General features: G+C 39.7%; 3 protein-coding genes across 8 annotated transcripts; 1 reads left to right on the forward strand and 2 right to left on the reverse strand.

Annotated features, from left to right (window-relative positions):
- pms1 (PMS1 homolog 1, mismatch repair system component) lies at nt 1-27817 on the reverse strand. 5 transcript variants are annotated; one of them, XM_077536412.1, is made up of 14 exons: nt 27749-27817; nt 26122-26168; nt 15712-15850; nt 15253-15435; nt 14871-14973; nt 14430-14593; nt 11758-11874; nt 8929-9051; nt 8703-8849; nt 7947-8623; nt 5922-6395; nt 4209-4339; nt 3264-3424; nt 1-1544 (listed from the first exon to the last, which is right to left on the reverse strand). In XM_077536412.1, the coding sequence occupies exons 3-14, from the start codon at nt 15841-15843 to the stop codon at nt 1344-1346; spliced, it is 2613 nt and encodes an 870-aa protein (XP_077392538.1). In that variant the 5' UTR covers nt 15844-15850; nt 26122-26168; nt 27749-27817; the 3' UTR covers nt 1-1343. The 5 variants fall into 5 exon arrangements, with proteins under 5 accessions (XP_077392538.1, XP_077392536.1, XP_077392540.1 ...); XM_077536410.1 differs by lacking the exon at nt 26122-26168 and having other exon boundaries at nt 27749-27811; XM_077536414.1 differs by lacking the exons at nt 26122-26168; nt 27749-27817 and adding an exon at nt 25085-25138.
- Nucleotides 16490-22535, forward strand: ormdl1 (ORMDL sphingolipid biosynthesis regulator 1). Of its 2 annotated transcripts, XM_077536416.1 has the most exons (4): nt 16490-16604; nt 18881-19060; nt 20962-21113; nt 21222-22534. In XM_077536416.1, exons 2-4 carry the CDS (start codon nt 18887-18889, stop codon nt 21355-21357), a joined length of 462 nt encoding a protein of 153 aa, XP_077392542.1. In that variant the 5' UTR covers nt 16490-16604; nt 18881-18886; the 3' UTR covers nt 21358-22534. The 2 variants fall into 2 exon arrangements, with proteins under 2 accessions (XP_077392542.1, XP_077392543.1); XM_077536417.1 differs by lacking the exon at nt 16490-16604 and having other exon boundaries at nt 18887-19060; nt 21222-22535.
- Nucleotides 26288-27832, reverse strand: alkbh6 (alkB homolog 6). The gene is made up of 2 exons (XM_077536415.1): nt 27749-27832; nt 26288-27562 (listed from the first exon to the last, which is right to left on the reverse strand). Exon 2 carries the CDS (start codon nt 27555-27557, stop codon nt 26841-26843), a length of 717 nt encoding a protein of 238 aa, XP_077392541.1. The 5' UTR covers nt 27558-27562; nt 27749-27832; the 3' UTR covers nt 26288-26840.
- Nucleotides 27833-27999: the final 167 nt, after the last annotated feature.

Below are 27999 nucleotides of genomic sequence, written 5' to 3' on the forward strand. Positions count from 1 at the left end.
TTGCTACTCAACATAGCTTTATTAAATTTAACATGTAACAATATTCTTTGGTATTTAAGTATATTATATTTTAGCATCCACCTGCAAAAGTTGTCAAGCGAAAGTCATATTAGTGTGTGAGTCACAGCCTTTAAGAATTTTGTACAACCACAAAGATATGTACGGTGGATATAAAATTTGAACACAACAAGTTAAAATACCAGGTTTTGGCTTTTGAAGGAAAAACAAAAACAATCTCATTCTCCCACGGCAGATGTTACACAAAATAATGCAACTACATTTGCTATTTATGAATGACTTCTATTTTTCACAAGTACTCAGTAAAGCTGATGCATGTTTTCCAGCCAAGCAATTACCTTGGAATATATAACAGACAATGCATAATAATTTTACTCCACAGGTGTTACTCCTTTTGATTAGTCAGGTGTCTGTCAAGCTCATTTTTGTCACAGGCCACATTGCATTGCAGTTACTATGGTTTCCCTCAGAGGCCCGTTATGACTGGGAAGGAACAGGTATAAATGTCTAATTTTCTCATAGTATTGCACAACAAATTCGTAAATAACTCATTTTAAAATGAGTAGTCAAAGATAATAGTTGTCCATGTTGCTGTAAAAAGGGGTTTGATTAAAAAAAGAAAAAGAAAAATGCTGCAAGTGCCACATAAAATGACATGCAGGCCACATGTGGACATGGGCCTGAGTTTGACACCTGTGGTTGACCTTTGAGTTTGTGACGCCACCTCAACGACATCCGAACTGCCCTCGAAGCGGAAACGTAACGTAGGCTTAGAGCCTCCGTCGCGGTCGCGCACATGCTCAGTACAATCGATCCGGGGTCACACACTGAAATATTGACTCAATTGGCAAGCTAATAATGTCACAAAAACAACGTTTATGGGGATTTCTTTTTTCACTCATTTCAAACACTTGCATAATTAAACATGCCTGTGACCAAGGAATATAATTTGATGAATAATAAAGAAGTGGTTTACTCAACTAAAAAAGTATTTCTACGTTATCAGCCTTCAGCATTGCTAATACATATTTCGCTGCCACCACAGAAGTACTCAAATACCTCCAGAACTGCAAATGTAATGGAGGAAAGTTTGACGTGCGGTACTTTCTTGTGGTTAAACTGGATTCAAATTAACTAGACAATATTTGCTCTTACTGACCAATTAATCTAAGAAAAAGCTTTAAAAAAGTATTTTAAAGAGGGCCAAGTTCACTTTCTGTGGTTGAAAAAAAAAAAAAAAAAAAGTATGTAACATGGAGTTGTGTAAAAGCACAAGTACTACCGTTTAAAGTTAGTTGAGTGCAAAAGCAAAAGGAGTTGTCCTTTCATAGTCCCAACGGTTTAAAGAGAGCCTTGGCCTCGTGGTCCGTCTGAGGCACGTCAGACAGCGGCTGTAGGAAAGGCCTCCCATGGAAACAAGTACGTTTGCTCTCACCAAGTTGCTGTTGCATCCGACTCAGGATGTCCTCCGCGTCCTCCCGGGATAAATGCGCAGGCATTTGACGGGCCAGTCGCACGGCTTCGCTCTGCGGAAGAGTGCAGCAGAAAAGCAATGCACACAGTTTCGGACACAGGCCCAGCTATATTTACATGTAGATCTTCTGTTTACTATATTGTATCGCTGTCAGTTGTACGAGTTTATGGCGGGTGATACCATGGAGACCCACCCACAATACTGCAAGGGAAAATCTGCGATATAGAGAGACCATATAATTTGTGTTTTGACCTCTCCCACACACTTTAAATGGTTGTTAGCTAATTAAAACAAATAATAATAATAATCATAATTAATCGTATGACTTCAATAATTAACTCACGATTAATCACAAATTTTACATCTGTTCTAAATGTAAAATAATTTTTCCCTAATTTTTCATACTCTTGCACATAAAAATGCAAAAAAATGTTATACTAACAGATGTATGGCTGCATCTTTTAGTCATTGATACAGTAATTTCATAATAATTCATAAAATTTAGTTAAAATTAAAAAGATGAACTGTACTGTTAAAAAAAAAAAAATGAGCGCGATATTGATTTGTGTTGAGGTCATTTTCTGCCACCAGATGGCATAATTGCGTTTGTAACATGGTGACAGCTCAGTGAATTTTTCTTTTCATATTCAGAGCTATCTCGTCTTCAACATGAAGTAGCCTGTGAAATGCTGCACACTTTTTAAAATTGTAAAATACAACTTGACACTAGTCTCCACAAATATATGCATGTCGGACATGGGATTCGAACCCGGGACCTCCTGCTTACTGGACAGTGCACTTAACCAAGTGCGCCACTGGGCATTTATCAGAGAGGGGGTAATGTTGATCAGTTGTATGTATGGAAGTGGACGTGGAAAGTTCAATGTCAGTCCAATTGAAAATGAATGGGGAAAAGTTGATCTTTAACGTTAAATTGTGCGAGTACTCTAAGTAATGTGGAATCATAAGATATATTGCCTGGAAGGCATGAATTTTTGAAGCAAGTTGAAATTTGAATGGTGTAAATCGGACGTATTAAGTGGGAGTTGTTTCTCGGCAAAGAAAGTTAGGAGGATAAAAATCCGAATAACATATGTGGGATGCTTTCAGTATTCCCACAATGGGGAAAAGTTGATATTTAATGTTAAATTGTGCAAGTAGTGTAAATAATGTGGAATCAGACCATATATAGCCCGGAAGGGGTGAATTTTTGAAGCAAGTTGAAATTTAAATGGTGCAAATCGGACGTATTATGTGGGAGTTATATCTCGGCAAAAAAATGAGAATAAAAATCCGAATAACATATGTGGGATGCTTTCAGCATTCCCACAATGGGGAAAAGTTGATATTTAACGTTAAATTGTGCAAGTACTGTAAGTAATTTGGAATCAGACGACATATAGCCCGGAAGGCGTGAATTTTTTAAGTAAGTTGAAATTTGAATGGTGTAAATCGGAAGTATTACGTGGGAGGAATTTCTCGGCAAAAAAAGTGAAGAGAATAAAAATCTGAATGGGATGCTTTCAGCATTCCCACAATTACAAACATGTTTCATTTTTTGAGGGATAAATTGCATTTCCATTGATTTCAATGTGAAAAGATGATTTGAGATGCGAGTGTGGTGACGTAAAGCGGCAATAAAATCACATCTCGAGGCACCACGCTATATGACGGATTTTCATCTTATCACCGGCAGGTGTTACCCCGCGATGAACGGGGGGGAGCCGCACACTTTTATTTGCGATACACTTTTCCTGGCTTTGTCACTCACTTGGAGGAAGTTGGACACTTTGAGCGGCCGACACTCTTGCACCGTTTTGGCCTTCCTGCGACGAACCGCCGTCATGATCTCCCCGAGGTCCTCGACACCGAGGAAAGGCACGCAGTCGGCCAGCGCCGTCACTTCCAGATGTCTCGGGGCCGACGCGCTACCTGGGCCAAGACAAGCAGAAAGCGAGGATTAATATGCCTGCAGACGATGATTCGATCTCCAGGAAATAATAATAAATAAATATTGTGATTTACAGTTTGGCCGGGGACCAAGTAAAACCATGAAGGGCCAAATGGAGTGTTAAATGACTAAATAGAAGCCACAGAAGACCAAAAGGAAGTGGGGGAAAATATACGGCCTGTCATTTAAAGAGGAAATATCACAAATCATGCAAATGCATATTTCTGACACAAGGCTTGGACTTCATATTTTCGTTTATATTCCAAGAAGAGAGACGCAAATATTCCAAGATCTTACATGCACCTCGCGTCAGTCCGAGGCAAACGTTACGCACCCACCGGGGACTGGCAGTGACCAATGAAAATTCCTTGAATTCTTTCAAAGGGCAACCGTTCCCATCACCTGCAAGCTGGGCGACAGAGCCGCTGAAAAGGTCACGGACGTCGGGCAAAAGGCCCACTTTGACTCCCGCAAAGCTGTTCGGCAACAAAAACAAGCACGATTCACGGGGAGCTGAGAAATAATCCCGGTAATGACGGAGAAATCGTGCCAAACAGTCACTTAGTAGTGATTATGTTATGAAACGGGGATGAAAAATATTGACACTGGGTTAGTTGGTTCTTACGGTTTGTTTTGTTAACTGCTGGCAGTCCACAGTATACCATCATGTACTGTAATATTATTGGACCATCAATGATTGGAATTTACATTTACAAGAAACTTGAACTAGTTAAACACAGTCATTCAATTAGCTATTTGGTTTACCTGGCGTGAGTCGGACTTGAAATCCATTGGCCACAATTCTTGGGTCAGAGATGAACATCCTGCCGTTTACATCTGGGCTTTGCTTCTCCATGTCGCACAAAGTCTCCATGTTGTCGCTTCCACCTAAACTTCTGCAGACGGAGGAAATTCAGTCAATTAATACATGTGGAAATCAATCCATTTCGAATATTATGTGAAACTTATTTGAGTAACGCAAGTCAAAAAGTGAAACGCAGACTCACAACACACAGCAAAATATTTCAAAAATCATTTGATTATAGCTCAAAAATTGAATAGCATGCAAGAAATTATATTCAATTTGATATTGAAATGAAGTGGGAATTGTAAATGTAAACTTATTTCATTCATCTATAATAATATCGAAATGTAATCTTTTGAATTAAATAACTGAAATGAAACAATATTAAAAGTCCCACAATATATCGTTGTCGCCATGTCACCGTATTAAAAGCCACACATCTGTTACAAAAAAAAGCCTGGTTTGATTTCCATTTGTGTTCAAGCACCCTCTGGTGGCTACTTTTTTAGTGCAGTTTAATCTTCACAAGGCATGTTTTGGCCCTTCTATGTTTCAAATCCACGCTAATGGTCAGACGAAGGGGAACGTAATATGCTCGTGAAGCGAGTCAATATGTGGAGGAACTCAACGTGTGCGTGCATTAGCAAGTAAATATTAATATTATCAATATTATTAGAGATTGTAAGTTGTTTATATGCACTGCTGTAATGTACATAGTGTGTTACATAGTGTGTTTTTTTTGTTTACAATATTGTGACCTTTTCTTTGTATCTCCAACCTCCCCACAATTATCATATAATACCGTTAATCGCTAATTATCGTATCGTGACCTTCATATCGTGATATCCTATTGTGACGTTTGGATATTGCGCCATCCCTATCGGTATCGGTGCAAAATTCAGTACTAAAAGCATTGTTGATAATAGTGAAGTGATAGACCAATAAGGGTTTTTTTCAAAGCCGATACCGATAGAGATTAGTAGTCAAGGAGGCCGATAAACTGATATTTCAAGCTGATATTCATTTGCAGTAAAATAGTAAAAAGAAAAAAAAAAACTTTTTCTTTTAAACTATATTGACAAATTTGTTTAAAAAATCATAACAAAAATTGCAGCACTCCCGGGGTCATTAGCATGTGTTAAGCTAAATTAAAATAACAATAATAATAATAATAATTAAAAAGCAAGTAAATAGAGCCCCAAAGATTTCTACTGTAAATAAAGTTTTCTAAAATTTCAACATAATTTCTTGATTCATTGTTTTTTTTCATAAAAAGTGTAGGGAGTTCCTATTTTTTTATAAAGTAGAAATTTAAATAGATCCATAAATAAAAAGTTTCAGTGAGTTGAATTGAGTGACAAATGTAAGTGAATGTAGCTAATTTGGGGTTATTGTTACTGTTCGTAAACGGTTTCAAAAGATCTTCGCAGTGAAAAATGGTCTGCATATGTTTCAAACGTGTTTACGACAAATAAAAATTGACTGTGAACATGTTACAAATCCTGATGAAAAGCCCAAATTCGCTACGTTCGCAAGTATTCACTGCTCAATGAGATACCAGCTTTTATCAGCCGATATTTGTCAAAATGCCAAACATCGGCACCGATAATCGGTCTAATAAATAAGTGGCCAGCTTTTTTCGGTTTGCACACAAGATGCGAGTGATACGTTACCCATCAGTTACAAGTATCGGGTTTGGCAGCGTGACCGCCGAAAGTACATGATTCTCCACAAGTCTCTTGAGCAGCAAGCTCTCCTGCACCCGAAATGGGTTGAACAACATGAGCCTGAGACCACATGAAATGACCCAGACGCTCTGAGAGGCCAGCCGGTTTATAAGACGGAGGCCCCGCGGCGGCGGCGCCGTGCTCCGGTGCGACGAGAGGCGCTGAAGTCGTGTGCCGAGGCTCGATATGCAGCAGCGGAGGGGCTGTGAGGGCTTTGGAATCGCGGTCCGAGGGGTCTTCGGGGGCCGTGGCGCTGAGAAGAGCTCGTCCAGCAGCTGCTGGTTGGAGAGGGGGGGCTTGCGCTTGTGAGTGGAGGTCGAGCGACGCTCTTTCCAACTGCCGGCGCCATTGTTGCTGGCCAGTTTGGCGGCGCAAGTGCGGTCGTGGTGCTCCAGGTGTTTTTTGGCCTTCTCCTCATACCTGTAAAGTTCACAAACGTCGATGAAAATCACAAAATGTTACTGCGATGCGACTTCCAACTAGGGATGTGACGATATCCAAACATCACGATACGATTACACGATACGATTACACGATATGAAGGCCACGATACGATAATTATCACGATATTGTGGAGAGGTCGGCGATACAAAAAAAAGGTCACAAAAATTCAGGCACAAGCAAATTATGTGCCTCTTCATCTGACCATTAGAATGGATTTTAACAGAGAAGGGCCAAAACATGCCTTGTGAAAATTAAACTGCACTAAAAAAACTGCCAGCAGAGGATGCTAGAACTACACAAATGGATATCAACCTGACTTTTTTAACAGATGTGATGCTTTTAATATCACGATATGACGACGATGATATATTGTGGGAGTTTTAATATCGCGATATCACAATATTGCCGGTATCGGTACATCCCTACTTCCAATCTAAAATTAACTTATATTTGTTAATGTTGATTAATGCCTGAAATAAATGAACAAATGAAATGAAACTTAATTTGACCGTCTCAATACAAAATCCAGTAAAACAGCCGGGAGCGAAGGGGGTTGCTTCTGTGAAAATGCCGGTGGGTGAATGATAAATCACTACACAAATACGAAGTACGAAATAAACACCAATCACTGGTTAATAAACAGTAATCAGGGGGCAAAGGGATGTTTTTTAAATACACTTTATTGCAAAATTTAAATGAATCCAATTAGTCGATTAACGGACTGAATAATCGATAGATCATTCACTTCTAAAGACAGTCGATAGTGACAGCAGTCGAACAACAGTACACATCTTCAAACAGGAAGTGACCACTGACACCCCAGAAATATCAGAAATGAAAAATAACAATTCACTATGATGAATGAGAGCAATGAGAACACATTTTGAGACAAGATGTCCTGATTTTGTTTCGCTCTCCTAAGTGACTCCATCCCTGTCTTACCTTCATTAATGTAAATCCTTTGACTGGCAGGGGGTCAGGGGTCAAACGCTGCCGCTCATTACTTCCATCTGTTTGCTGCCAAATCTGTTTTTGACTAGCCAACTTTGTGTCACTCCCCCGAGCGCTCGCAAAGTGAGTGTGGATGTGATTTTTTTTTTTTTTAGGTGAACGAAAACAACGGTGAGAACCAGGAAATGGCATATTTAGTGATAATTCGGTCGCTGAAAAATTTTCGGCATATTTTTCGTCACAATTTTTTTTCAGACGAAAATTCAACAAAAACTAAAATAGACGCTATTCATTGAGACATCAATGACTAAAACGAAAAGGAAAACAACACAGGGATGTGAAAATCCACACAATCCAATCAGAAGGAATGAAAATTTAAATGTTCAAACATTTTTACTTTCATTACGCAGCTGTAAAATTAATCTCAAGCAATTATGCACTTTTTTTTTTTTAATTTAGGTGAAAACTAAGTTGTCAGTTCAACATGTTTCATTGAAACAATAAAGACACCGTTGTATTATTAATGTATAAAACAAAAAAACACCTCCTACGGAAATAATGGACCGTAAATCTTACTTTTTGCGGTCTTCCTCCATGAGATTTTTCCACCTGTCCTTCACCGCGCTGCTGATGTCCTGTATGCTGGCGGTCGGTTTCTCCCGGAGAACCTCTAAGCGGGCTTCTTTCTCAAACAGAGCGACCGGCGACGGCGGCGCTTTCATCGCCCGGTTACTGATCAGGTCAAAGGCCGTCAGAGCTGTGCGCTTTTCCGTGATGACGTTGACTGTCTTTTTGCTCGTCTCAGTCTCATCGACGGAGCAACTCGGCGCGGAGGTTTGAAGGATTTGAACGGGCTGCAGGGGCTCCAGCGAAACCGGGTCCGTCAGAGCGGTGCCTTTACTCCAGTCTTCCACCGATATACGCGGTCCACTCGAATCTGCATCGTCATCGGGTTCTTTGGGGAGCTCACTTGGCAAGCGTTCGGTTTTGTCATCTTCATCATCGCCGAGAGAGAAGTTAGACGTCAAGCCACCGGGCATCTGGTTGACGACCCAGTCGTCCGACATCGAGGACGAAGAGCTGCTTGGTGGAGGATTATCGCGCAAGGCGGCGTTTATCTCGTCTTCCACTTCTCCAGAGGTAGTCTTCGACGTTGGCGAAAACGAGGCAAGCCGTTCCATTGAGGTGTCGCAACCGGGTCGATACCCGTAGAGAGACACCAGCAGTGCTTCCAATGCAGTCAACAAGACTTCCTAAAAAACAAACAGAGAACTGGTAATGATGAGGACATCCGTTACTGTATTTGTCTGTGTCCAAGCTTCCCAAAAATACCTTGTTGTGGAGAAGAACCTGAGTCTTGTCAGGTGTCAGATTGACGTCCACAGCAGAGGGCGGAACATTGATTTGAAGCATTAAGATGGGATAGCGGTTTTGCGCCGTCTCGTCCGCATACTGCGCAGCGTAATGTTGACGAAGTAACTGATCATAAATTCAAACAGAAGAAATCTTTTAAACCTAAGAGGACGCTGAGCATAGCGCGTTGGATCCAGACGCATACCTTAACGATGTCCTTATGGTGGACAGGCCGATTGTTGACAAATATGAATGTTTTGTCGGGAACAGAAGTGCTGCTTGAAGAAACATCGGCTCCTGGCTTTGGGAAAAAACCCTCCAGGAAAATCTTAGAAACACAAAATCATACAAGGGCATTAAATTAACAACACAAAAACTAATCAAGGTTACTACAAAGGACTTAATGTGACTAGTTAAGTTTAAATGTGCTTTTTCACTCAACTCAACTTTATTTATAAAGCACTTTAAAACAAGCATTGCTGTATACAAAGTGCTGTACATGAAACATGGAACATCATGCAGTGAAGAGTAAGAAAAATACGACCAAAACAAAACATTGTAAGTATACAAGTGAATAAAATTTACATCAATAGATTAATAACTAGAAGTAGGTAAGTGAATGAATGAAAGAATGAATGAATAAATAAACAAACAAACCAACAAACAAACAAACAAACAAACAAACATCAAATTCATAACACAAAATACAGCAGACACCACAAAGCATCAAAACAATGTTATGTCTCATGATGCGCCAAAACCCAAAGAATACAGATGGGTTTTAAGACGTGTTTTAAAAGCAGATAAAGCTGGGGGTTTGCCTAATATTTCGTGGAAGGTCGTTCAGAAGGGAGGGACCGGAAACTGCAAAGGCTTGATCCCCTCTAAGCCTCCGCTTTGTCCTCGGTACCGCCAGTTGTGTCTGGTCTGCTGACCTGAGGCACCAGGCAGGTGCTTAGGGGTGTAAGAGCTCAGCGAGGTAAGGTGGGGCAAGACCATAAAGAGATTTAAAAACAAATAAAAGAATCTTAAAATGGACTCTAAATTTCACGGGCAGCCAATGCAGAGAGGCCAGGATATGGGTTATGTGTTCCCTCTTATGGGCACCAGTAAGGAGACGAGCAGCAGCATTTTGGACAAGCTGGAGACGCTGGCGGGAGGACTGGCTGATTCCAAAGTAAAGTGCATTACAGTAATCCAGCAGAGATATAACAAAAGCATGGATTACCGTTTCTAAGTGCTGCTAAGATAGATTTTTTTTTTTTACCTTAGCCAGCTGCCTAAGATGAAAAAAAAGCTGGATTTGACAACAGCAGCAATTTGCTAGTCCAGTTTCAAATCACTGTCCATCTTAACACCCAGGTTTGAGACTGTTGGCTTTAGATAGTGTGCCAGAGGACTCAAGTCCGCAGGATGAGAAGGACCACTGGGCCCAAAGATCATAACTTCTGTTTTCTTCTCATTGAAGTTAAAGAAATTTAAAGCCATCCAGGCTTTGAGTTCCTCCAGACAGGACAAAAGAGCCCTCAATGAGAAAGCGTCCTTTTTACTAAGCGGGACGTAGATCTGACTGTCATCCGCATAGCTGTGAAGAGATTCCATGTTTTCATAGGATGGAGCCCAAGGGCAGTAAATATAATGAGAACAGTCGGGGCCCCAATACAGAACCTTGTGGAACACCATATGAAAGTGGGGCGGTGTGGGAGTCGGAGCACCCAAGGCTAACACAAAATATTCTGTCGGCCAAATAGGATCGAAACCACTCAAGAGCACGAACCACCAATGCCCACTTGGTGCTGTAAACGAGCCAACAGAAAACTGTGGTCCACTGTATCAAACGCTGCAGTCAGATCTAACAGAACAAGGTATACATAGTCTCCAGTGTCATTTGCCGGGAGGATGTCATTAAAAACTCATAACAGGGCTGACTCCGCGCATTTTCTTAAACCAAGAGCAATTCAACAGCAGCACAAATTATAAACACACTGAAAATAACCATCAAAAAACATCTCTTGCAAAAACACATTCAATAAAAACTCAACTTGAATTTTTGTGATTTTAGAAAATTTGGGAATATGTAAACTGCCAAGTTTGCTTTGCAGCTGTTCTCGCCAGTTAAAAATGATGAGAGAATATAAAACCGAACAATCCTACTAAAAAGTCCATTACGGACATCAGCTTGTAAAGACATTACAAGCGCCGTTAATGTTGTATCGATTCCAGGTGGCGAAGAAGCGGTGCTTTTTGGCCACCCCACCACCCCCCCGCCCATGGCTTTGGGCTCATTATTTAAAAGATGTCAATAAACGAGCCACCCTTGCACTTGGGGGCACATGTGTTTCTCCCCGTTTCTGCTCATTACGGCCACTTTACGGCAACAAAAACGAAGACTCTTTGCCCTTCAAAGCGCTCAAAGTGTAAAGTAAACAACACCCGCTGAAAAATGGCCGTCACGTTTGCTTCTAATTCTGCCGCGAAATGTCAACTTGTCAAGTTTTGGTCTTGGGGGAGAAACGGGAGAAAAAGCACTTTGATTGCTACGGGGGAAATCGGACTCGAAGGACAAGACGAAAGGTTGATCTCATAACTGGACGCAATGACGACTCAACAAACAACCAAAAGAGAAAAAAAAATGAGAAACAAGATGAAAAGGTGCTGCTCTATATGTGTCACAGCGGATTAGTCATGTGGTACGAAAGCCACATGGCACCTACCGTGACTGAGCAGAAAAGTTACGTCTCAAACGATAATTCAATTATGATCAGCACAACAAAGCTTAGCTAACCGAAAAAAAAAAGAAAAAAAGAGAAAAATTGGCTGGCGACCAACTGACCACATTACCTGGCTTGAGACCAGCACTTCTTGGCTATTAGCTCACAGTCAAGTAGAAAGTGGAAACAACTAGTGCCGTCACTATTGAATAGATTTAAAAACGATTAATCTATCGATTACTCAATCTATTAATCAACTAATCTGATTCATTTAAATCTTGCATTAAAGTGTATTCCAAAAGCATTTTTTGGGGGAATCAAACCTGTTCTTGTTCGTGATGATGATGACATGGGAGTAGATGAGCCAGTGTACTGGAGCCCAACGTAGCAAGGAGGGCGCTCCTGTGGTCGGCCGCCTTGGCCTTCTGCCAAACCACCGCCTGGAACAATGGGACAACGCACGCAGTCACTTTATGTCCACGTTAATGTGGAAACAGTAACATGGATCAAACAACTATTCTGGACAACATACCTGCAGCAAATTTGGTTGCCAACAACTGCTAGTCGTCGTCATTTTCTTTCTAAAACTCATTCAGTTTGAGTTCAAGTTGATGAAAATTCACTTCACATATTAGCCAGTTGAATTGAAATCTATATTGTGATTATTTCATTTTCTGACACTTTTAGGCAATGAAACATGCCCTGGGACAAACTGAGCCAGAACCCCCACCCAATTTAAAATACTAACATTAGTCTTTTTTTTTAATATAAAATACTAACACTAGTCTTTTTTTTCCAATTTAAAAATACTAACACTAGTCCTTTTTTTCCGATATAAAATGACTAACACTAGTCTTTTTTTTCCCGATTTAAAATGACTAACACGAGTCTTTTCTTCAATTTAAAAATACTAACACTACTAGTCTTTTTTTCAATGTAAAAATACGAACTAGTTTTTTTTTTCAATTTAAAAATACATACTAACACTAGTCTTTTTTTTCATTTTAAAAATATTAAGTTTTTTTTTTCCCAATTTAAAAATACTAACACTAGCCTTTTTTTTCAATTTAAAAACACTAACACAAGTCTTTTTTTTTTTCAATTTAAAAATACTAACACTATACTTTTTTCCCCAATTAAAAAAAATAATACTAGTCTTTTTTTTCAAATTAAAAACACTAATACTAGTCTTTTTTTCCCCCCAATTTAAAAATATTAAAACTAGTCCTTTTTTTCAATTTAAAAATCCTAACACTAGTCTTTTTTTTTTTTTTAAATCCTTTTCCAATTTAAAAACCATATGAAATTGGGAATGTCAATTTGACCGGCGACATAAATTTTCCAATTCAAATTGGCCCCTTGGTACTGGAAACCTTTCCTCGTTAATGTGGATTGATTATATTACTAGTTTATTTATTTTTTGACACTTTGGGATGATTAAACAGGCTGGGGTCAAATTGAGTCATTACCTTTATTGCTGCTTCTGAGAAACGAATGGAACAGTAGGCAGTGTTAAACAATGATCAAATCAATACCTCCACTAAGCACAAAAATGTATTAAATACAACAAACCAGAAATCACATGTGATAATAACTTTTAGTAATAGTTGCTTGTCAGATGTTGAAATTCATGCGCACCGTGACAGGCACGCATCAGTTATTTGACGTACAGTTAGCACCTGAAAACCGATCGCTCCTGTAAACAGCTCGTAAAGAAGCTGTGAAAGGCAACACACGGGCCCCAATAGCAGCACCCGTCGTTGTAAAGGATACGTACGGGCGAGCGAGAGCTGAATGTACAAAACGGGGGCAATTCATTACTCACCGTGAGCAAACCTTGAAACGGATTTCTAGGAACGTGATATACAGCGGCACAGCGGTGCCATGCCCTCTACCTGACCCACATAAGCCTACACGCACGCACGTGTTCTGAAACAGAAACCGCCGCTGAGTTCAGCAACTCACTCAAGCATCATAATCAGCTAAATGCGAGTTCACCGTCAGTCATATTTGGGGTTTGGCTGTTGATTAGCGGCGCGCTGAGAACGGCTACGAGGCATGGAAATGTCGACTTGCTCAATACTTGCACAGCTGATTGCGACAATCTTATATAAAGATTTAAAATGGACTCAAATTATTGACTTTTATTATTATTATTATTATTATTATTATTGTCATTACTAATTACTATGCAAATAAACAGATGAAAAAGGAAAGAAAATATGGATATGGTGCATGTCAATTCAACCTATTTTGAAAAAAAAAAAAAAAAAAAAAGCGAAACCAAAATACAGCTGATTTATTCTTGATGGTAAATAGCGGGTAAAACTAACCTGTTTGAAAATGTAATGAAAAACCATAAAATGTTTTGCACACAACAAAATACAATACAGCTAACACATAAATAAATAAATAAATAAATAATAGTGTTTATAACTCATGATAACGCAACTATGTTGCGCTTCATTACAACTTTTAAAACAGGTCAGTTTGACCCGCGCCATAACTAAGCTTCCAAAATGTAGTCTTTATATTAATTAAATTTTTAAAATAAATTTTTAAATAATCTGGATAAAAAACAGGGGGGGGGGGGGGGGGGATTAAAGAAATTTGAAGCATTATGAGTATTCTGTTGCACATAGTAAATGACTAATATTGATATTCTGAGTGCACACAATCAAAACCATGAGAAGTTTGCTGAGGACACCTTGTGGCTGCACTCAGTTGCAACATGCATTACTGCCGTTTTAACCTTGTGCTTTTTCTTTTGGTACACCACAAATGTCCATTATGTGTGTTTTATGAATATTGAATACATACGAAGTGAATATTTATAAAAAAAAAATAAAAATAAAAAATAAAATAAAATAAAAAAAAACTTTTTTGTTAGACTTTTAAACGTTCTACAAGCTGGGTTACCTTAAACAATGACGTAAACAAAAAGCTATGCCAATTTTTCGACATACACCATGTTAAAATGTAATAAATGACTTACCTTATTGTGCGTAAGTGTGAGTCTAAGTTGGGGTTTTATGATGGCGTAGGCCATCAGCAAGTCCTGGATTTTTTTCACTTCTTCCTTGCACCTCTTCGCTGACGAGTAGTATTGTCGTCTCACGGGAAGATTCTTGAAAAGCTTCAGTACGCACACTGTTGTACCTGTAAGATACGACACAGCACTTGTTTTTTTATTATTAAATAAAAAAACGTATTATCAAAAAGCTAACATTTGAATAGCTTTCAAACAAACAGCTGGGTGTCTACTTTAGTTATTAAGACACTTAGGAAATGTGATCAAAACGCATCCTACTGTATGTCTCCTTTATATTATAGTTGGTTTGGATTTTGCACCACATGTTGGCAATCATTAAATATGCATTATGCATTATGCTCTATTCTTTGATTTTGCTTACGACAACATTTGATGAGGCCTTGCCTTGGCCCAAATGGGTCGGCTTCTGAGATACGATGCTCCCTTGGGCGTTGAGCGTGTACTGGGTGCTGATGTCATCATCCTCAGTCTTGGTGGTGATGGCCACCTGGAGAGGAACAATTAAAAACAAAAACATATACAAACAAACATTCAAACTGATATTCACACTTAGGAGCAATTTTTGGGTCTTCGTGAGCACTTCATGAAAGCAAACACCTTTTACTTTTGAAAAATGACCAAACGAATAACTGAAACGGTTTCAAAAAGATTTGTGAGTACAACACCAATAATGGATTCTAAAAATAGCTGATTGTGACTGGTAGCCCTTATCACAACCAATAATATTTATATGAAAGCACTGTGTCAGCTAAGAGATGGACTTGACCTCCGCCACGGCGCAAACGGAGCCGAGCGCCTCGCCCCTGAAGCCGTACGTCTGGAGGCGCTCCAGGTCCTCGTGGCTGTGGATCTTGGAGGTGAAATGGCGCACGGCCATCACTGGCGCATCAGCGGCTTTGATTCCGTAGCCATTGTCGCGTACCTCTATCCGATCCAGACCGTAGTTCTCCTGCAGTGGCCAAAGCAAAAGAAAAAGTTGTGTTGCATGGCATCTGTTATCATGCCAAGCAGGGATGGAGCTAGGGGGTGGCAAAGAGGCAATCCACTTCTACATGCAGAATAAGACAAAGTACTTTCACTGGTGAATGCAGCACTTCATACACTTGACTTCATTTTAAGGAAACAGAAGGCACACTGAAGATTTACTTGTTTGTGCAATATCACACGTCTGGGAGTCCAATTGAGCCTAAAGATAGGAGTGAAAATGATAAGTTGTCCACAGTACCAGTTTGACGTCAATGGTTGAAGCCCCTGCATCGAGTGCGTTTTCAAGCAGCTCTTTCACTACATTCGTCATCGAAGTGATGACCTGAGAGCTGGACAACAGCCGCACGGTGTCTGCGGGCAGCTGATTCATGACGGACCTAAAAACAAAAACAAAAAAACAACAACAAAAGAATGAAATGCTATGAAATGAACATTAAATATCAACAAGACGACCAAACCAATGCAACAACCAAACAAAGAAAAACAAATATTCTATGAAATTAATTGTGAGTGGAGGGGGACTCACAGAGTCGCAAAAAGACGACGTCATATATTGTTAGCATTTCGACGCTAAATGTCGACTGTCGACGGCAACAAGCAAGTCTGTTGGAAACCTATTAGTGAAATTAATAAATACTTACAAAGAGATTTAAATGTTCATACTAAAGCTGAATGTTACGGAAAGAAAACCGTCTAAACTCGTCTCGTCTGCGACTACGTCGTAAACAAACTTTAATTCCCGCCCTGTCCACTAAGCGCTGGTTGGCTGGAAGTAGGAAATAGGCGTTACAGTGTCTAATATTTGCCCTGAATTAAAACTGCGAGGTACATTAATATTACATACTCAACCTTTCACGGCGTTCAAACTGAATACATAAAAAAACACGTATTCCTATTTTTTGCAGTACAAGATACTGTAATTCAATACAATCTTACATTATTGGCTTAGATTACCTTACATATTGAAATGTACAAAAAATGGATATTGTGACGTCACACTCCTACTTCCGCTTTGTGTCTCACTGCGCCCGTCGGCTAAGTGAAGCACATCAACAACAACAAGGTTATTTTCTCTTTCTCTCTGCAGCAGATCGGCTCTCCGGGCACTTCAACGACTCGCTGCTATAAGCTGTAAGTCTCCGGGACCTTCTGATGTCCACCTTGCAGCTATAACCGAATAATAATGATAATTTAAAAAAAAAAGATAATTTTCACGCATATTCCGCGCCATCTGGTACACAACTCCATCAGGATTGTGTCCCGCTAGATATGACAACACACTTCACAGCCAGCGCAAGACTTTAATTTCAATCAATAACAAATGTAAAGTAACTGTAATGGGGTTCGGTTTCAGTTGTTTTTCCAGTTTTGTCAGTTATAAGCGACACGGTGGTGGTGCACATCAGAGACGCACTATTCTTATCTAACATCTGTTGCCCTGATGAGTTGTCCATTTGAATCTGGTTGTGCACAAAAATGCCTGCATGGACTTTTTGAGTGCATGGTGTTTTGATTTTTTTTGTTTTGTTTTTGTTTTTGCATAAGGTCTTGTAGCGATGGTGAAGCCACACACCTCCCGGATATCTTATAAATAGTTGTATTATAGTTGTATTATTTTCTCTATTTGTAGTTCTTTATTTGCTTTGTCATGTTTTGGAGTGCTACAGTACAGTAATGTAAGCTTGAAAGTTGACTGAAGTAAGGCAATCAGTGTGCGGAGGGACTTGTGAGCTGTGGTCGATAGCAGCTCGTAAATGGATGTGCATTCTCTTACTTGTGGGATTAAAGTGACTGAAGAGCATCAGCAACCGTGTCGCCTGTTAACCACATACAAGGGTGTTTTAGTAATTTTTTTCTTCATTTTTGCATTATGAAAAAAAAAATAGCATTCCTCCCACTTTATTAGTATTTTTTTCAATCATTTCCATCTTTTTACATGAAGCTTTTTTAAATGAGTCAACATGCAGGGGATTACATAATTTACATTCTCCCAATAACATTTCAGCTGTACCAAAGAAACAAACAAAGGATATAAGAAGGAGATCATTTTTTTATTTGTAAACACTGCGAGCATTAAACATTTTCTATTTTAGGTCAAAATGAACCGCAAAAAAAAAAAAAAGAAAATACAAAAAAAATGAAGGGGCAACTTCTTCATCTTGTTTTATGTTTGTTTTGTTTTATATACCTATATAATTTTCTATTTATTTAATCTATAAAAATGTAGCAAGTCATATGGGCCATGCACATTTTTGGGATACAAAAAAAAACAAAAAAAAAAAACACCAGGAAGATAAAGAAAACGGCTATATATATATATATATATATATATATATATATATATATATATATATATATATATATATATATATATATATATATATATATATTTCCACATTATTAAAGTCCTAGGGGAAGAGCACCCTTGTACTTTGTGGCCTTTTAAACAGTGCAAGCATTCATCCGGGCTGGAAGCTGAAAGCGCGCCAGGGAACAAAGTTCAACAAGATTGGGTAATATATTTTCGTGGTTATCACACTTAGGTCCATTGGGCAAAAGTAGAGTCTGGGATGATGGGAATTCTTAGTGTCATCTGTGTCAAACTCAAAATGGTGTCCTAGAGTCCTGAAAACAAACGCATCTTGAATCGCTGTTTTTTGGTGAACTAATCGCCAATTTAAGTTCACCACAAGTTAACTCATTCACTCCCAGCCATTTTCACTGAAGCAACGCCCTTCTCTCCCGGCTGTTTGACTGGATTTGACTGATTTTGCAAGGCCCACAGAATATTGTGTTCTATTGCTATAAAAACATACAACCTACGAAAAGAAAGATTAGTCTCTCTTCTTTCATCAGGAAAAAAAGTATTTGTAGCTGTTTCCAATTTGCAGCAATTATTCACAAACCTGTTGAAAACACTGGCAAAAAGAGCTTGTTGCAACATGGTCTGGCTGAGCTCTTATACTCTGCTGCCACCTGTTGGACATTTTTTGTAATAACTACCATTGCTTTAAGCCACCTGTTCATTTCAGCAGCTCTATCAAAGCTCATGCATTAACAAAAACAAAAAACAAAAAAAACAAAAAAACAAAAACATGTAAATATGTTTTTGGGAGTGAAGGACAAAGTATTAAAAAAAAATGTGTTTACACGTTTGTGGGTTTGAATGAGTTAATACCAGTTTCAATCGACATGAACTCATACTAATTTGCCCAACTCGGTCACTGAGATTGATGAGCTAAATTGGAAAACTTTTTATTTTTTTGTTTGTTTTTGCCTCCACCATCTAATTTGTACACATCATGGCATGGACGTTTGATCATGTTGGGAATTTGCTGCGAAAAGGGAGTGTGAGTTGCGAAAGCTGTTTGTCATTTCCTGATTTTGTATTTTGACATCTAATCCAGACCAGAATGAACGTGGGCGTGGCACACAGCGAGGTGAACCCCAACACCCGTGTCATGAACAGCCGAGGCATCTGGCTGACCTACGCGCTCGGCGTGGGAATCCTTCACATTGTGCTGCTGAGCATTCCCTTCTTCAGCGTGCCGGTGGTGTGGACGCTCACCAACGTCATACACAACTTGGTGAGTACGACACCGATGCTGTTATCGAATGTGGATGGAAATTGTTTTTTTGTTTTTTTTTGGGGGGGGGATTATGGAATTTCCTTTTAAATGGGGAAAAATGATTTGTTTTGAATTTGGTCACAGAACAAATGGAAATCCTAAGACAATGTACAAGCAGTAACCAAGGAAGTCATTTTGATTTAGGGTCTGTGGAGATTACACAATGAGAACATGCGAGCTTCAACGCTGCACGCACGACTGATACGGAGGCATTCGGCTATCTTCAGTCGTCTGACCTTCTCTTTGTTTAGGACGTCAGGCTCTCTTCTACTGATAAGAGCATATAGACAAAACAGGCTCTACAGACATCCACCATTTTCGATGCATGTCTGCATTAGAGCGTGGGTGAAATGCAGCCGACCCTAACTTAACTGACTTTGGGGCAAAAGAAGCGGCCAGATCAAGTTTGTCGTTGGAGGTTGGAACGTATTAATTATATTTACATTCATATCAATGGGTAAAGATGATCTGAGTTACAAACATGGTTATGGAACAAATTAAATGCACACACACAAAAAAAGGAAGACAATCAGGCCATTAGAACACATTTCATTTTTAAATATTTTCCAAAGTTTTTTAAGTGGGTCAATTTTACAATTTTTTTTTTTTTTTACAATATTCATGGGTCAGTGTGAAATGTTTGATTTAATTATCAAAAAATATTTTTTTTAAAGAAAAATAAATGATACTGTGTAGTACTTTCTTTTAAAAAAAATGTAGATCTTAAAGAAGAAGTCAACCTTCAACATTTCTTGACAATAATATATGTGACCTCACTAGTCTAAATATGACATTCTGATTAATATTCCATTTGTGGAATATGAGTTGCGAAGCAAGATCCAGCCGTATTTATCCATCTCAGGAAGCGGACATTTTTCCACTTGCTGTCAACTGAAAATGGCATCACAGTTGGGAAAAAAAACAAACTGATGTTATCTTCAGTCGACAGTAAATGGCAAAATGGCCGCCCCCTGAGACGGATGAAAACGGCTGGATCGCAGTTGGAAAAAAAAAAAAAAAAACCTGTGATGTCATCTTCAGTCGACAGCAAATGGCAAAATGGCCGCCCCCTCAGATGGATAAAAACAGCTGGATCTTGCTTCACAACTCATATTCCACAAATGGCATATTAATCAGAATGTCATATTTAGACTAGTGAGGTCACACATATTTTCAAGAAATGTTTAAGGTTGACTTCTTTAAAATCTACATTTTTTAAAAAGTACTGCACAGTATAATTTATTTTTCTTTAAAAAAAAAAATGCAGTTACATTTTGATAATTAAATCAAGCATTTCACACTGACCCATAAATATTGTTGGGAAAAAAAATGTTGCATGTAAAATTGACCCACTTAAACATCTTTTGAAAATATTTAAAAATTAAATGTATTCTCATGGTCTGATTAATGTTTTTCTTTTCTTTTTTTGTGCATTCAATTTGAATGAATGTAAATGCAATTAATACATTGCTAAGCAACTGTGATGTCATTTTCACTCGACAACAAGGGTCAAAATGGCTGCCCCCTGAGACGGATAAAAACGGCTGGATTTTTCATCTTAACTCATATTCCAGTAACGCAATATTAACCAGAATACCATATTTAGACTAGTGGGCTGCATAGAACATATTGTCCAAAAAAAAAAAAAAATGGACGGTTGACTTTAATTAAAATGGTTCATTTTGACCCACACAAACATGACAAAGAGGGTGAAATAAACTCAGTACTGGCAAAACGGAACAAACAGAAATACTAAATAATATAATTGATGGGCAAACTATATTTTGCCCTAATCATATCTGTAACGTTTCCCCAAATGTCTTCTTGTTCCTGCCAACAATGCCTTTTTGTCTCTCCAGGGAATGTACGTGTTCATGCATGCAGTGAAAGGGACGCCTTTTGAGACCCCCGACCAGGGCAAGGCCAGACTTCTCACGCATTGGGAACAGCTGGATTACGGCGTACAGTTCACGTCATCCCGAAAGTTCTTCACCATTTCCCCCATCATCCTGTAAGTCACCTACGTCCTTTTTGTGTGAGCATTCTCAGTAAATGCTGACAATCGATTATTGGCGTTAAGTTGAACATACCCGACTGTCTTTTCTGTTTTGTTCCGCAGTTATTTCTTGGCGAGTTTCTACACCAAATACGACGCAACGCACTTCTTGGTAAACACGGCCTCGCTTCTCAGCGTGCTCATCCCCAAGTTACCGCAACTGCACGGCGTGAGAATCTTCGGGATTAACAAGTACTAACAACGGACGTCGCCACGTCCACTTCACGTGTTTTCTGTTGTGTGAAATGCAGTACGTAGTGCAATTAGTGGCAAAGGAAACCTTTTGGAGAAGACTGGATGCCATTTTGCATTTCGAACTTGTGTGAATGTTTGAACCCTCCTGTTATGTCGCGTGTCAAATTGACCCGTTTTGAAGTTTCAAAAAATTTGCATGAAAAAAAAAATGAATAGGTGCTTCTGTTCACATATTTGCGAGATAATATTGAAGATGAGGGGGTTCAGTCACTTTTCATGCACCGGGTCAAATTGACCCATGAATCAACATCTACAATGAATATGTTTGACTTCACATATTTGCGAGTTAATGAAATATTTAAAATTTAGCTAGCGTTTCAGATACTTTTGCACTTAAACATTCCCCACATCAAATTGACCCAGACATAAATTGGACCTGTTTTTAAATCTTTTTGTTTTGTTTTTTTAAACATACAAATTTCTGATACACGTCTGGATAATTTAACAAACTGACCATGAAACATTATTGCTGTTCTTGTTAAATGAAAGTTTCACATAAAGTTAAAATTATGCAATCAACATAAAGTATAGACGTTCCAACATAACGAAAGGTTCCTCGAGTCAAATTGACCCAGGAACACTATTGCTGTACATAACAGGAGGGTAAGTGATGCGTTTTCAGTCTGGTCTGACCCGGGCTGGCCCAGGTATCAGTGAGGCTTTTGATTGTTTTTTTTGTTTTGTTTTGTTTTTTTCTCTATTATCTGACTTCAATTAATTCACATGGTGACACTAATGGCTATGAAGTTTTTTTCTTTTTTTAAGCCACCCCCCCCAACAAACAAAAAATGTTTACTTCCCTAGGGGCCTGTGTCTCTGTTATTGGTACACTGATTTTCGAAAGGCTGTCAAATATTTGCGTCATTGAATGGAACCAACCCTCCCTCAATTACAAATAAAATCTACATCTGTATATATTCTATGAATACTTTATAAGTCAATGACAGCAGGGCAGGTGTTTTGTGCATTTCTTTTGTGAATGTGAAATCTTTTAGTGGTGTAAAAAAATGGTCTTGTGGATGTGAGAGAAATATTTGTTAATATTGATTGAGGAAAGAAAGTCAAGCGTATTGTATCCTATTAAATTGTTTTTGCCTTTCCATGCAATCCAAAAAAATGTTTCTATGTGTGGCTCATTTCTTCTTGTTGTCCAACAGAATTATTTAAAAATATACAATATCTTGTTTTGGGTTATTATTCTGTTGGAGGACTCGTTTTACCCTGATCACACCACGTCAGATGTAGCAAAGAAGCGCCAGAATATAATCAAGCCTCATAGCAGCCTGTAATCTCATAATTTTATGAAAATGTTATTAAATTTGAACTTAAATCAATCAAAAATTGTAATAAAAATATTGATAAGGTAATACTTTATTATATTGGCGATTGATTACGTTTTCAGGTGGCTCATTTATTTTCTTCTCAAAACTGATCATGTAAAACAATGTAAAATATATTCATTTTCAGTCCAAAGTTACACATCTTGTGTTTTGAGAATCAAAGACTGATATATAAATTCACAGGAAAAAAAATTAGTGTTAAATGTTTCAGAGTTGATTTCAACCCCAAGTATATTTTTAACACCGTCTGATTTAAATGGAGGTCAGTGTTGTTTTTTTTGACAGAGTTGGTTTATTTAATGCTTAAACCAACACTGCAGTTAAAGTAAATTCCGCCCACTTGATTAGAAATGCTCTGTCGCAAAGACTTCTGGGATATGATATAGATATATGATTTAATTACATTTTCCGACCGAGGTCTGTGCAAATTCTATTATCGTACATTTTTGGTCGAAATACATTTGCAGGAAATTATTACAAGTCTCCATTTTTCACAAGTAAAATGCTCTTTTGAGAACACACATCCCAAGCAGAATTTTTGGTACAAGACATCTTAAATTTCTCCAGGGTACATTAAATCTCAAAATCAATCTGGTGTCAGAAAACTTGGGTCATGTTCTGGGGCTGCTTTACTAGAGAAGAACCTCCTCCATTAAAATCGCAAAAAGATAAACCATTAATTCCAAACTCCATGTTAATAAAAAATCTGCAGTGGTGGTTTTAAACATTTAACCAATTCAAACAAAAAAATGGTATACAGTGTTCCCTCGTTTTCCGCTGGGGTTAGGTTCCAAAAAATACCCGCAATAAATGAAATCCGGGAAGTAGTTAGCTTTATGTTGTACAACTCTTAGAAATGTTTTAAGGCTCTAAAATCCCCGACCGCACAATTTATACACTTTTCTCATTGAGGCATTTACATGTTCTCACATTTCTCTCTTGTTAAAACTTTGACAATGTTCAAACCTTCATAAATTTTATAAAATGGGTATATTATTGTAAAGAAATATGCAAAATTGCACTTAAAAAACACCCCGCAATACAGCGAGACCGCGAAAAGTGAACTGCGTTATAGCGAGGGAAGATTGTAAATAAGTTTTTTAATACTTTGTCCTGCACTCCCAAAAACGTATTAATACGTTTTTTCTCTTTTTTTTTTTAATGCAAGAGAATACAGAAAGCTTTGATGCAGCTTCTGACCTGAAGAGGTCGCTTAAAGCAATGGTAGCTATTACAAAAAATGGCCAGCAGGTGACAGCAGAGTATAAGAGATCAGCCAGGGCGATGTTGCAACAAGCTCTTTTTCGCAGGTTTTTTTTTCCAACAGGTTTGTGAATAATGATGAAACTTAGCTATATTCTAATGCTAATTGCTGCAAAACGGAAACAGATACAGTTTTTTTCCCCTGATGAAAAAAAAAAAAAAAAAAAAAAAAAGACTTTAATCTTTCTTTTGGTAGGTTCCATGTTTTAATAGCAATAGAACAAAATATTCTGTGGGCCTTGCAAAATCAGTCCAAATCCAATAAAAAAGCCGGGAATGAAGGGGGGTTGCTTCAGTCAAAATGACTGAGATTGTTAATTAAAACTAATATCGTATAAAAAGTGATCAAATCCGTTTTCAAAGAGACACACCGTTGAGCTCCTCGCACTGTCGCCTCATGACTCCTTTGTAAACTTCAAAGCGATGGTTCAGGTCTTTCTGCGTGTGGATCTTGTACTTAGTCCCCAGGGCCCCGTCGGCAAAGGCCGTGCCGTAGAAAACACGAGCGATCCGCGAGTGGACCAGCGCCATGGCGCACATGACGCACGGCTCTCTGGTCACGTACAGGTCATAGCCCGTGCAGATGTACGGCTGCCGCGTCGACTCCGACACGAGCGTCGGACTTGGAACGGATCGGCAAGCGGGGTACGCATCCAAGCGGTAGCAGCCGCCTCCTTGCCCCCGGGCCACCGAGTCGATGCACACCATGATGGTGTGGTAAAGCGGGTGTCGCCCTCGACAATCGTGGCCCACCGCCACGATCCTCTCCGAGACCGGGTCCACCGCCACGGCCCCCACGGCCTCCATCCCCATGGCTTTCCCTTCTTGGGCGGCAGCCAAGGCCGCCGACATGTACGCGTGCATTTGGACTTTCTGGGTGGGGCTGAAGGATTCTCCTCGGAGGGCATCGGTCACATGCTTGTCTTCGTGGAAGGAGGTGGGCCAATGCTGGCTCACCAGCTCAAATTGGGGTCTTGTCAAAGGGGGGCGAACGGGGACCTTGGCCACAAAGGGTTTTCCCAAACCGTCGCAACCAACGCTCAATTCGGAGTCTGGAACTTTACTGACCGGACACAGCAGGATCTCCAGAGACTGAGGGTGGCCGTCCTCAGCCTTGGTCGCCCGAACCCTCTTGATGTGCTGAAGGCCCGTCAAGGGGTAAAGGTCGTTGAGCTCTTGGACCAGTCGGGACGTCGCTCGCTTGTCGAGGACGGGTGCGGCCAAGACGTCAATCAGTTCTATGGCGTGAGTCTGCTCGTCCGACAGGACGGGGTACGCCACCCAGGAGTCGGGGTCGCACTCCCCATCTTTCCGTCGCTTGCAGGCTGGCTCCATTTTGTTTTTGTTTTGTTCAACAGCCCTCCTGTCGGGTGGGATTCACACCAAATTGGGGCAAAGTTAATGTCTGTACACGGCAGTCAGAGTGGACAAATTTTATTTACTCAATTCGTTGATATAAAACTGCTACGTGACATTTTCAAGGGACTTAAACCGGGCAAAGCAAACGCCTGCCCGGATGTAGCAAAGCAGCCTCGGAATATATCCAAGCCTTCTCAATATTTCGCGATACAAAAAATTGCACTTGAACCTGCACAGATTCTAACACAGCAGTCCGAGAACATAACAACGATACTAAGCTTTCTGACACTGACCAGCACATTTTTTTCTAGAATGCAGGGGCTGGACTGGCACAAATAATAATAATAATAATAATAATAAATCAGTCCTAGCATTTTGACTTTGGCCCACCCAATCAGTCTTGCCTAATATGTAGTTCTGCCACTGATGTTTATTGATGATGTTTCAGTTTTCTATCTATAATCGAAATGGATTAATGGACTGATCCTTCTAAATTGAGGGCCAGTCTGTTGTAAAATGTAGGCAAATAATCATGAAAAAGCAATGCATCGGCCCCCAAAAAGGCCGGCCCACCGGGCATCAGCCCTGCATGCCTGATGGCCAGTCCAGCCCTGGTAGAATGCCGCTTTTCTTGGACTTCACAGAAATTCAAGACACCACGTACCCAAAATTGTGCCTGTGCTGCATGATCAACATAAAAGAACACAAGAGCCTGCTGTGAAAAAAAAAAAGAGAGGTGCGCTTACCTTCCGGGGCTGCTTTGCTACAACATCTGGAACAGCGAGTCTTGAATCTGTGCAGGGTAAAATGACATCTCAGTTGCTTGAAAATGGCGGATCTTCACCCAGTCGAGCATCCAGTATCATGCATATTCGCACCGTCATACAATTTGAAAAAATCAGAATGCCTCACTTCATACTTGCGTGCACATTTAATTCTTGTGTTCAAAATGACAATGCAGCTCTTTATCCGTCATTCACACAAAGACTGATGTTCACATTGACATGTCTATTCTGTTTGTTTTTTCCCTTCAAATATGTTTTGTTTAATCATCGAAAGATCTTATACAAATATTTGTAAAAAAAAGAAAAAAAATACATAAGAAAAGAAAAGCAAGGGCAGTAAAAGAAGATTTATCTGACACCTAAAACACATTTTCTTTGATTTTAAAGTTTGCTGCGGGTCAATCTGACCAGAAACATAACAGGAGGCTTATAATGGACTACACCAAGTTATTCCGTATCACCACAAGTTGCAGCTTACTGAGAAAGTAGTGTTTTGGATTATAAATTGTGGTAAAATTAAGGCTGAAACTATTAAATTACACAACTATTAGTGTTTAAATTTTGTTACATGTTTATTTGGTGGGGTGCCATGAAATTTTCCTAATGTAAAAATATGTGCCTGGCCCTTGACTCAATTAAGGTTGAGAAACACTGGACTCGTCCCTTTTTATCACTTCTAGTCACTTCTTCCCAAGAAGAAGTTTGGTCTTCAAGACTTTTGGCACGTGTCGAATGGTCAACGACACTCTGGTCCCTCGGGTGAGCGTCTCGCCCGGCTGGGTCCCGGCGGCGTGCAGGTTCACCACCTTGTCCGTCAGAACGTCCAGCTCGCGTGCGCCGATGCCGTGGAGAAGGTTCCGGTACGCGTCGTCCTGCAGCACCAGCAAGCTGCGCGGTCTCAGGAGCAATGAGAAAAGATGCCGATCATCCTCAGACAACGAAACTGCGTCGTCGTCATCGCCCGCCCGCTGGCCCACGGGTGTGTAGAAGTCCAGGAGAGTGTGGGAGCCCAGGGTGAGTGTAGTCACCGTCGGGTGGTACAGGGGTCCGTCCTCGTGGGGCATAATCCCCTCTCCTGGTTTGTACTCGTTCACCAGCACGTGGTTGGCCGTTTTGCCACTGAACGCCCCATGCGATGAAACTTTCTGGCAGTATGAGTGAAGCCAGGCGGGCATCTTCTCCTCCAGCATGCCTTTGGGATGCGGCAAGCCTCCCCAGTTCTGCAACCTCCTGCCAGACAACTGGGTCCACTTGGGTTTGGGGGACTGATAGACCTGCTGCAGGAGGTGGGCCTCTTCCTCTTCAGATATGAACGCTGGGATGTAATAGACTGTCTGGGGAGCACCACGCACGACAAACTGCCTCAATTCCTCGGAAATACATGGGGGGTGTTCCATGTCTCCTTGAGGGAAAATTATATGGGAAAGTTTGGGGATTTAAAAACGAGCGTACGCTATCACGAGTGAGCAGGAAACACACACCAAGACGTAAGCACGACGTTGCAACAAGCTAACAACACTTCACAAAATATAATCATAACATTGCATCGATAGATAAAACGAATAAAGTCACTAATATGAAGCTTTACCTTGTTTTGGACAAAACTGAGCTCATCCAGTATAAAAAGGTGGCGCTCGTTGTGACGACTGAGTGCAGCTGACTAAAGTGTCCCCCCCAAAACAGAAATAACTTTATTGCTATCCATTCCTCTTGAACGATTACTTCTCTAAATGTTTTAATGTTATAGACGATAGGTATATTCTAGATGTGTGGTGTACATCGACATATTGATTTTTTTAAAAGGTATTCTTTCTTGTTTAAAATATTTAGTGTATTTTT

This window comes from Festucalex cinctus, chromosome 11 (genome assembly GCF_051991245.1).
Source record: "Festucalex cinctus isolate MCC-2025b chromosome 11, RoL_Fcin_1.0, whole genome shotgun sequence".
Lineage (NCBI taxonomy): Eukaryota > Metazoa > Chordata > Actinopteri > Syngnathiformes > Syngnathidae > Festucalex > Festucalex cinctus.